Genomic DNA, 10,913 nt, shown 5'->3' on the forward strand with positions numbered 1-10,913 from the left:
CGGGGTTCTGGCGACGTCGGGCACCGACAAAGAAGATGTGTTGGTGGCCGAGTGTGGGCCCTGGCGCCCCGGGGAGACGACGCCCCCTTCCCTTGCTCTGAGACTGGCCGCTCTGTGCCCTGTTTCCGGGCATTGGCGAGGTCGGCCGTTTTTCAGTGGATTGACTTATTTTTGTCGGATGCTGAAAAAGATGTTTCATGAAGGTTTTAGTGCTGATAACGAGGAGGTTGACTCACGGGGGGCTAGAAGCTGACGGCGTTTTTAATGTGCAAACACGTAATTCGTGGGTAATGCAGGTTCCCACACGTTCCCTGTGGGGAATGGCCGCAGGTTTGTTTTGCAGCCGCTTCCCAGGTATTTGTTCATAAGTGGCCCCAAACCCAGTTCTCCCCAAAGAACGACCGCTTTCACTTGAGAGCGCAGAATGGATACCTGTTTAACATGATTCACGTGGTCGGAGAGTTTGGAAATCCTGGAACGGCCCGTTTTCCTGGTTTTTGCTGATGGGCAAATGCTAACTTTCGTTTTGGATAGTAGATAAGGAAGACGGAAGGCAGGGTCAGCAGTAAGAGATTTGAGTGCCTGCTGGTACTGTGTCAAAATTTTGGAAACATTTATGCAGCCAGCACCTCGTAGGTGTGCGGGGTCACGTGTTAGCATGCTGTTTGGGTGGGGTCTGGAAGATAGTTTCAGAAGACATTTCCCCAGATCACTGTGAAACCACAGGCTTATATCTGTGTACGGAGAGCAGCTATCTAAGCTGATAAATGTGTTTTCTATTGTCCACTAGGTACAGAGAGGTCCCTAATGATACCGTTGGCCATTTACAGTTATCTCAAACAGCAAAGTTAACTAGGGAAGGTTTTTCATTATTAAAGATATTATTGAAAAGACATTTGAGAAGTTTATAAATTATTACCCCAGTAGGTCGCAAATATTTCTTACTTGTGAAAAGGAAATCTAATTGCCCTGACCGGTTTGGCTCAGTGGATAGAGCGTCGGCCTGCGGACTGAAGGGTCCCAGGTTCGATTCCAGTCGAGGGCATGTACCTTGGTAGCGGGCACATTCCCGGTGTGGAGTGTGCAGGAGGCAGCTGATCGATGTTTCTCTCTCATCGATGTTTCTAGCTCTCTATCCCTCTCCTTTCCTCTCTGTAAAAAAAAAAATCAATAAAATATACTTTTTTTAAAAAGAAAAGGAAATCTTATTTTTATTGCTTATTTCCAATAAACTGCTGAATGTAACATTCCGTATCTGAATTAGATGGCTGGTAAAATTGCATAAATATATCTTAGTATATCAAAGATTGCTGAAAATTAGACCCCTGGCCATTCTTTAAGTTCCTAATTCTACTTGGAATATTGGCAGTTATGAATTCATCACTGACTACCTAGCCTGTTGTAACTTACTACAGTGGATATATATTATATTTTAATTTGAACATGGCAACCTTGGCATTTTGGGACGATGCTCTAACCAACTGAGCTACCCACCCAGAGTTCTACAAAGGAATATTAAGATGTGTTTTAATTTGACATTACAGCAGGTTTAAGTTTAAGGTGGTTTGGTGAGACTAGTGTTTATGCTTTCTAGCATACCTTTTTATTCTAACATGGAGGTCAAATATTTTTAGTATTCTTACATGCTTTTCAGTATTAAAGGACAGTGTTAAAAAGGGATGATGCTTTTTTCCACTATTGGATAGGGATAATGCTTTTTAAAAAACAGACTTTACTCTTTAGAGCAATTGTAGGCTCACAGCAAAATTGAGCAGAAAGAACAGATTTTCCATATACTTCCTACCCCCACACATGCATAGTTTCCTCTTGCTTATTTTTTAGGATTTAGTAATATGCACTTGGCATATCTATATTAATATACTTGCAGGTTGGGGAAATTATCCTTTAATTTCAGAAGAGTTAGTAATCTTTCAGCAATAATCATTTTTGCACCTTTCCGTTGTGATTGTCAGGCTCTGTGTAGATGAAATTTTAAGTTATGTAAATGTTATGCAGTGTCAGCAGTTAGTGTTGCCCTGCCCTTGAAGGAAACAAAGTAATTTTTACTATATTGTTATATTTTACACTATTGCATTATTTTGAAACACTTTAAATATAATTTTTCATTGATTAATCTTTCAAAACATTTGAAGAAGTGGCCAATATCACTCTCATTGACAAAGACAAAATTGGAAGGGAAATAGATGTTTTTTTCAGCCTTTTGATAAGTAAATGAAATTGAATATAAGATGTCATTGGCTAGTGTTATTCAGAGCCCACACAACACTTTAGCCTTCACTATTGCTGGAAACTTACGTTTTTACTTTGGACTGTTTATACACCGCAATTTAGCTATAAATAAGGGGTGATCTTACTTGATCTTACTTACTATAAGTAACTCACATTTGTTTCTTAAATGTATTAATCCCTTAAAACAAACATGCACATTTTTTTCTTTTCTCTTAGTATAACAAAGAGGATTGCCTGACCAAGCCAAGATGCAGAGCACTTCTAATCATCTGTGGCTTTTATCTGATATTTTAGGCCAAGGAGCTACTGCAAATGTCTTTCGTGGAAGACATAAGGTTGGTACAGAGAAAACTGAAGGTTTTTTATCATTTTATATATACTCTTCTGAGAAGCATGCTTGCACTAAAATGTGAGACGTGGTGTTTTTGTTATACTGTCTAAAGTTTTCCTGTTTTTGTGGTTTTATACGGTAGAGCTTATGTCAGAGGCAGTGCTTTCTACTGAGTGGTGACAGAAGTTACATGTTGGGTAGCAGAGAAAAACAGGAGGGTGGCTGAAAAAAGTGACTAGGGAAGGTATGTTGTGCCTTTTGGGTCTTTCCCCAGCCTCGCCCTCTGTGGTTGTGTGTGATCTCACTAACAGAAGTCCAAAGCGGCAGTGATATGGGCTGGGGGTAGTAGGGAAGGCAGATCTGTAGTTTGGAGGGCAACCATGGATGGTTCCTATATGCTGTACTAAGGCTTCACGCCCCCAGTAAAACAGCAGATAATAATAAAATGCGATTATCAAAAAGGAGCCCAGGTTTAAAAGGCTCTATCTTTGTATGAGGTAATTAGAACTTGTTAGTGGAAGTGAGAATGAAATAACCCCAGAGGCACTTCAATAACTAAAAAAAAAAAATTGTGTCAGATTCTATATTGGAGGGTAAAATTAAAGATAATTAAAATAATTTAAAATGAAGACATTTACAATTATTAAAGTTTCTATTCTGGGAAAAGAGCTAGAAAAATAATGGAGTTAAAAATCCTTTTATAATTCAAATAATAATCAACTAATTTTTCAGTACTATGCATTTTTTTGAGTAAATGATATTTAGAGGCTCCTTAAGTCTTATTTTTAGAAACAGGAACCTTAAATATTTTAGTAAGGAAGAGTTTTTTTATATTTTCCTGTAGCCTTGAGATTACCCACCATTTAGTTCCATCAGTGACAGTGAGATAAATATTCATATCAGAGCGGCTGTTTCCTCTCCTGGAGAGAGAATATGACTAAAAAGAGATTTTATGGCTCATAGAGAATGAATCAAAAGTGCCATTTGGACACTTTTAGCTTTTTTCCTTCTGATTTCAGACTTATCCACAGGTTCTGGGTTCTCAATCAAGTTCATTGTGGTCTCTGGTTCCTTGATCAAATCCACTGTGCTCAACTGTGGATATTTCTTTCCTAGAAATTGGTTTTGTTTTGTGTCCTGTGCCAGAAAGTGAAAACAAGTGGCGTCACAGGATTTAGTGTTGAGAACACATCTGACTGTCTGTCTTCCTATAACCCCAATTAACCAGACTTTAATAATCACTTGATATGTGTCAGGCATTGCAGTGGAACTAGTGAATATAACTACAAATAATGTACATTTCCTGCCCCCAAAGAGTTTTGGGGTCAGCAGCAAGGTGGCATTGGAAGGGATGCAAATTTGAAACTGATGAAGTGATAGAAAATGATAGAGATTGGGTGATGTATATGAAAGTGCTTGGCACTAGCCTGGCCAGTGTGGTTCAGTGGTTGAGCATTGACTCATGAACCAGGAGGTCACCTTTCAATTCCCAGGGCACATGCCCAAGTACAAAGTGCGTGGCACTAATAGTATTTCTTATATTCCAGTCCTCTTTCTTTACTTACATTACATATTTAATGTCCTTTATGTAAGTGCCCATACATAGTAGGCACTCTGTAAATGTTGAATGAAAGAATGATTGAATGAATGAACGAGGACAGATTAGACTTAAGACAACCTGAAACTCTTCTTCAAAGGAAACAAAAATATACTTTATCCAATATAGTTTGGAAGCCTAAAGTAAGGATTTGAGAGACATAAGAATTGACTTAAGCCCTAACTGGTTTGGCTCAGTGGATAGAGCGTTGGCCTGCGGACTGAAGGGTTCCAGGTTCGATTCCGGTCAAGGGCATGTACCTTGGTTGCGGGCACATCCCCAGTAGGGGGTGTGTAGGGGGCAGCTGATTGATGTTTCTAACACTCTATCTCTCTCCCTTCCTCTCTGTAAAAAAATCAATAAAATATATATATATTTGTGGCTCATAGAGAATGAATCAGAAGTGCCATTTGGACACTTTTAGCTTTTGGTGACTTAAAAGATTGCTAAGACCCAGTTTAGTATTCAGTCTCTAATAGTCTTCCAAGGGATGTGTTTTAAGAAACCATGTTTGTTCTCAGTGACATTAATTTCAAGGGTTTAGGACTAGAACCAAAAAAATCCTGTCTGCCCTTAAGGATTTTAACCATATTATCTAAACTCTTTTATGTTATTGCTTAGAATGATCAGGTCCCTAAATTTATTATTCCATTATATTACCTTCTTAACTGTCTCTTTTTCATCAAGTTACCTTTAGCTACAGTGTGTGGATTGGTGTGTGTAGTATATATATAACATAATAACCATGATCAAGTTAAAGGGGAGAGAGCTATAGGAAGGATGTGTTGATTTCAACATGTGTGTGTACAGCAAGTCCTTGATTAATGTGGTTTTTGTTATAATATTGATGAGATGCTGTAGGAACTTAACTGTTGTTTATATCAGTTACCCTGAGGTAAAATTGGTTTAATTATACATCATTTCCCTTTAAGTCACAGAACCTATCGATGATGTTAAATGAGAACTTACTGTATTATATATATATATTGTATATATACTGTATTTATATATATATATATAAATATTTACATATGCTTTGGCTTACAGACAGTGAATGATAAATGTGCAGTTGAATAAATGGAAAATTGTACATTCCCATGCGTAACACAGCAATCTCACAGGTATAATGTAGACTACAGAAAATACTGGCCTTGATCACAGTGGATACATTGCAACATTGTATTATTTTCCCTGCTCGTGCCTTTGTTAGGATTCACCTAATCTTAGACTAAGTTTGAGACAGGTGTCCTCAAGAAAAATCTCTCTGTTGAATGGTATAGATTTGGCAATGTCCTTACCCTGGCTGAACAAATGGAAAAACACTGTAATCAACCAACATGTAATTCAGTTTTTCAGTTTTCATGTTGTCTGAAAAATGGTCATTGGCCCTTTTTCCTCTGAACATATATGTGTTTAGTGGGGAGTGAGGGAGGCTTCATTATATCACGTCACATCACATAGATGGTCTCCAAATAGTGATCTTGGAGAGTGAGATTGTGAAGGAGTTAAATAGTTTTAAGAAAAAAATCATGAGATTCTGAGGTGAGGGGAGGAGTGTTATGACTGAAAGTGAGGAAGTGTGGAAACTGTAGAGAGGGCATCAAAGCAGGAACAGCACAGAGGTCCTGACGGACAGAGAGCCATGAAATACCTTTAGGCAAGGGTGCTTGAACCCCAAGGTCAAAGAGGGAAGTTCAACCTTGGATTATGGGGAGAGTAATATTAAACTCAAGGAATCTGGACTGATCACCAAGGAGAGGCTTTCAGGTTAGAGTGAGTGGAAGGAGATGGGAGGGTTTGGAAGAGAGCCTTTAAGGAAGATTAATATGAAGAACTTGCGAATGTAATGTTTACCTGAAATTCAGCATTTGTTTTGTACTTCTAAGATTCCCTCTCAACTATAGCTGTGCCTTGTAACTCTGTGTGTGTTCTATATAGTAAGCCATAAGAGTGAGAGCAGGGTGCTACATAGGCAGGAAAGGAAATGTGTTTGATCCTTTAGAGATGGTCTGTGAAGCAATGATCTTCCCTACGCATAGGTAAAGTTGCAGAAAGTTATCTGAGGCAGCAGTGGTGCAATCCAGCGAGGATAGTCTACTTTAACCTTACTCTCTAACTCCTACTTCTGCACATTCATGTAGCTAGGGAATATTTCTTAAAAGTTAATTATATTACTTTGAGATTCTTACTAAAAGTTTCATATGTGGACTGTAGTTTTCAGTCTTTTCTTTCCTGGTTTGACTAGTTTAAAATTTTTAGGCCCTGATCAAACTCTTGTTTCACTTTCTGTTTCTTATCTGAAATGTACTTTCACATTTGGTACTATTAGAGCTCTTATTTTCTGATATGTAGATGCCTATCTTTGCCACGTGTATCATAATGGAAGCTCTTAATGTAAAAGCAAATAGTCTTTTCTACTTTCCAAAGCATACAATTTGAAAGAAATATTGAACAGTTGGTTGACTTAGTGTAGCTTTAAAAAAATATAAATTACCTATGTTTAAAAATATTTAGGTTTGCTATAGCTAGTTCTAATGGTACCTTTTTATCTTCTTTATAATATTATTAGTAAGTAAGACCTTTCTCTCTTTTTTTTAGAAAACTGGTGACTTATATGCTATCAAAGTATTTAATAACATAAGCTTCCTTCGTCCAGTAGATGTTCAAATGAGAGAATTTGAAGTGTTAAAAAAACTCAATCACAAAAATATTGTCAAATTATTTGCTATTGAAGAGGAGGTAAGTATTCAAGTTTTAGTTAATCTTCTCATGTTTATTATAGTTGTTATAATTTAGAAGAAATAACCTAGCAATGTTTTATAGACATGTTTGTTTGTTTTTTAAATGGTGCAAATTAGAGTTTATACAATTAAATATTCTATTCTCAAAGATTCTTGAATAGCCTGGCTGAAGTGGCTGAGTTGGTTGAGCATCATCCCATGTACTGAAAGGTAGCCAGTTTGATTCCCCGTCAGGGCACATGCCCAGAGTGTGGATTCAGTCCTCGGTCAGAGTAAATATAAAAATAAAAAAAAGATTCTTGATTAGCTATAACAATGGAAATGAAGTATCATGGAATCAGAAAAAGTAGTATAAAAAGTAAAAGAGTATAGAATATGGTTACTATATTTACTAAAAGAAAAAAAGAAAGAAACTAAGTTAAATTGACATAATTTTAAAAGGAGCAAAGAGAAAGTCAAACAGTAGAAAGGTGGCTTTGTAAAGGAATAAAAATCTTAAGAATCCAGGGATCAATATGTAAAGTCCATTTATAAAAGATAGAATTGATTTTAGAGGGAAACAGTGAAAATAAGGATGTTATTAGGATAATTATCTAGAAATAATGGAAATAGAAATCTATTTTAATCCCTGTAAACATGAGTAGTCAATAAATTACACCTTTTGAAAAACAATTTAGAGGTTTACACTCCTTATAGTCATTTTATTTTTAGTCATTACTTCTTAAAAAGTAATTAAAAATGTAAATTATAGTTTTATGCACAGAGATGTTCATTGCTGCCCTGTTTATAATAAAAAATGCTTCAATAGGTTAGAATGTGTGATGGATAGTTACTTGGAGTTAGCTACACTCAAGGTTAAGAACATAGCCTTCCAGGTTACCAAACATGTTCAAGACTTCTGACACCATCTACCGGGAGTTTGGCAAACTGCACAGTCAGTGAGAACAGTGCCCACAGGACTGCTCATTCAGACATGAGTTTCATGTTCAGGAGCCCCCAGGACTGCCTTCACTTCAGACCAGCTGGCTACAAATTCGGGGCTTCCCATAGCTGTCCTCAGCTTCGATAATTTGCTAGTGTTGAATGAAACAGAACTCAGAAAAGCTCTATACTTACAATTAAAGTTTTATTGTAGCAAAAGAATACAAATTATAACTAGCCAAAGCAAGGGATCCATAGGGTGGAATATGGGAGGGCTTCATTGTGACTCTTCCTTGTCCTCAGGAACACTTTAAATTGACAGGATGCACAGAATATTGCCGGTATTCAAAATTTTAGTTGGAGCTCAATCACATTCTCTCTGCATGGCAACCTTTTTACTCTCCAGGCCTTCCCAAAGGTTCAGAAACTTTAGTCTCTGTTTCCTCTGGAAGTTGGAAAGGATATGCAGGACCTAAAACCCCTGCCATAAATCACATTGTTAGGCTGTCATATGGCCAAAGTCCCCAGAGAAACAAAGACAACTTAGAGCAGACAGGACATTCCAGAGGCCTAGTGAGTAGCCAAGGACAAAGGCCAGACCTCTTTTGGTTAATTCTTTACTACACAGCAATTAAGCAATAATGAAGAAAAAAGATATTTACCAAAGCTTTAATCATGTGGGAACTTGCTTATGTATATTGTTATGTTAGAAAATCAGGACTAAAATACATATACAGTATGATCTTGACACATATAGTACAATATATAAATAGTGTTAGGTATCTATAATATAATTTGATGCATAGATAAAAGACAAAGAAAATGCATAAAATATTAACATAATTATCTCTGGATTACAGAATTACAGATATTTTCCAATAATCAACATATTATTTAAAAACAAAATTTTTTAAAAATTTATTTCTCTCTGATACAGTCAGCATTTTGACTGTTGCCAGATAAGAAGTGGGGTTGGAGGAATGGCTGAAAAGGTGAAGGGATTAAGAAGTATAAAACGGTAGTTATATAATAGTTATGGGGATGTAAAGTACAGGATAGGGAATATAATTAGTAATATTATAACAATTATGTATAGTGTCAGGTACTAGATTTATCAAGGTGATCACTCTGTAAGTTATATAAATGTCTAATCATTGAATTGTACACCTGAAATTAATATGATATTGTATGCAAATGGTAATTGAAAAATAAAAAATTATTCAAAAATAAATAAAAAATTTTCTCTTATAAACTACTCAATAGTAGAGAAATTTAAAATGTTTTATAAAAGTATTTTGGAGATAAGTAGAAAATATTATAAAAGAAAGGACTTAAACTGAATTTGAAGACTTATTTTTACATTTTCAAGTATCTGAAATAGCATATATCTTATAATCAATGTGTATATGTAATTAGGTAATATTTGTTTTTCTCTACATAGCTGTTATTAAATTGATGTATCTACACAGCTGTTATTAAATTGATGTATCTTATAATCAGTGGTACATTAGAATCAAGGTAGAAAACAAATAAGCAGCTCAGATAAAAATGAGCAGACTAGAACTTTGCTGCAAGAGGGACTGATCAGCTATTCTGCCACTTGTTTGTTTTTAAGCTAGAACTTCATTATGTGAAGTAAAAGTTTTCTTCAGGTGTTTTAAGAGATTTGTTAGAAGAGATAATGTCCTATATGTACTATTATGTATACGAAATAAAAGGTAACTTTAAAAGAACCATTCTAACATCAGAGCAATGATTCTCTAATTCAGATTTAGCCAGCTTTCACTGTGGCTTGATTGTCTTCAAAACAAATTCAATTATAATAGGAGTTGATAAGATGTTAATTCTTATATGTGTACAGTCAACAAATATTTAACAAATCCTAGGTAAAGCAATTTAAAGTGCCTTCATCATTGTAGCAAATCCCACATTTAAATGAAATCAGATTAAGTACTGTCATATAATAATAACATTTTTTATATTGAGTTTCAATCAGTGATTTATTTTTTGCAGACAACAACAAGACATAAAGTACTTATTATGGAATTTTGTCCATGCGGGAGTTTATACACCGTTTTAGAAGAGCCATCTAATGCCTATGGACTACCAGAGTCTGAATTTTTAATTGTTTTGCGAGATGTGGGTATGTTTGTTTATTTATATGATTTTATGTATATTTGTATATATAATTTGATGACATAAATTTTTTTGCATTCAAAACCATGGACTTTTTTGCCATGCTTTCTTAGAGATATGACACCAAAGTACCATACAAAAAGAAAAAAAATAGATAAATAGAACTTTATCAATATAAAAAACTTTAGTGTTTCAAATGACAACATCAAGTAAGTGAAAAGACAATCCATAGAATGAGAGAAAATATTTGCAAATCTTTTATCTGATAAGGAATTTTTATCCTGACAACTCAACAAAAAAAGTCAAATAATCCAATTTAAAAATGGGCAAAGGATTTGATAGACATTTTTCCAAAGCTGATATACAAAAGGGAAACAAGCACATAAAAAGATGCTTGAGAATATTAGTCGTTAGGGAAATGAAAATTTAAAAACCCCCAAATTACCACTTCATATCCACTAAGATGGCTGAAATCAAAAAGACCACAAAGCAAGTGCTGGTGAAGATGTGCAGAAATTGGGACCTTTATATACTGCTGGTGGGATTGTAAATGGCACAGCCACTTGGGAAAACAGTCCAGCAGTTTCTCAAAAGGTTGAACATAGAATTACTATATGACTTAACAATTCCATGCTAGGTATTTACCTAAAAGAATTAAAAACATACCTACACAAAAACTTATTCACCAATATTCACAATAGCCAAAAAAAAAATGGAAACAGCCCAAGTATCCACTAATTGATGAATAGGTAAACAAAATGTGGTATATCCATACAATGGAATATTATCCTATCTAATAATAGATGAACATGGTAATTAACCGTAACTTCGCTACCCTTCCCATTGGCTAATCAGGGCGATATGCAAATTAACTGCCAACCAAGATGGCGGCCGGCAGCCAGGCAGCTGAAGCGAACAGGAGGCTTGCTTGCTCCAG

At 35.6% G+C, this 10,913-nt stretch overlaps 1 protein-coding gene across 4 annotated transcripts in view; it reads left to right on the top strand.

Annotated features, from left to right (window-relative positions):
* Window positions 1-2,433: 2,433 nt before the first annotated feature.
* Window positions 2,434-10,913, top strand: part of TBK1 (TANK-binding kinase 1) — a 55,015-nt gene continuing 46,535 nt past the window's right edge. Inside the window, exons 1-4 of one of the 4 annotated variants that reach the window (XM_015567753.1) lie at window positions 2,494-2,585; window positions 2,724-2,825; window positions 6,777-6,917; window positions 9,854-9,983. In XM_015567753.1, coding sequence (XP_015423239.1) covers window positions 6,846-6,917; window positions 9,854-9,983 — 202 coding nt within the window. In that variant the 5' untranslated portion in view covers window positions 2,494-2,585; window positions 2,724-2,825; window positions 6,777-6,845. Of the gene's footprint in view, window positions 2,586-2,723; window positions 2,826-5,225; window positions 5,300-6,776; window positions 6,918-9,853; window positions 9,984-10,913 lie in introns of those variants that run through there. The other 3 variants (XM_015567752.1, XM_006769618.2, XM_015567754.1) reach the window with 3 other exon arrangements.

The sequence above is a fragment of the Myotis davidii genome, unplaced genomic scaffold (genome assembly GCF_000327345.1).
Source record: "Myotis davidii unplaced genomic scaffold, ASM32734v1 scaffold523, whole genome shotgun sequence".
Lineage (NCBI taxonomy): Eukaryota > Metazoa > Chordata > Mammalia > Chiroptera > Vespertilionidae > Myotis > Myotis davidii.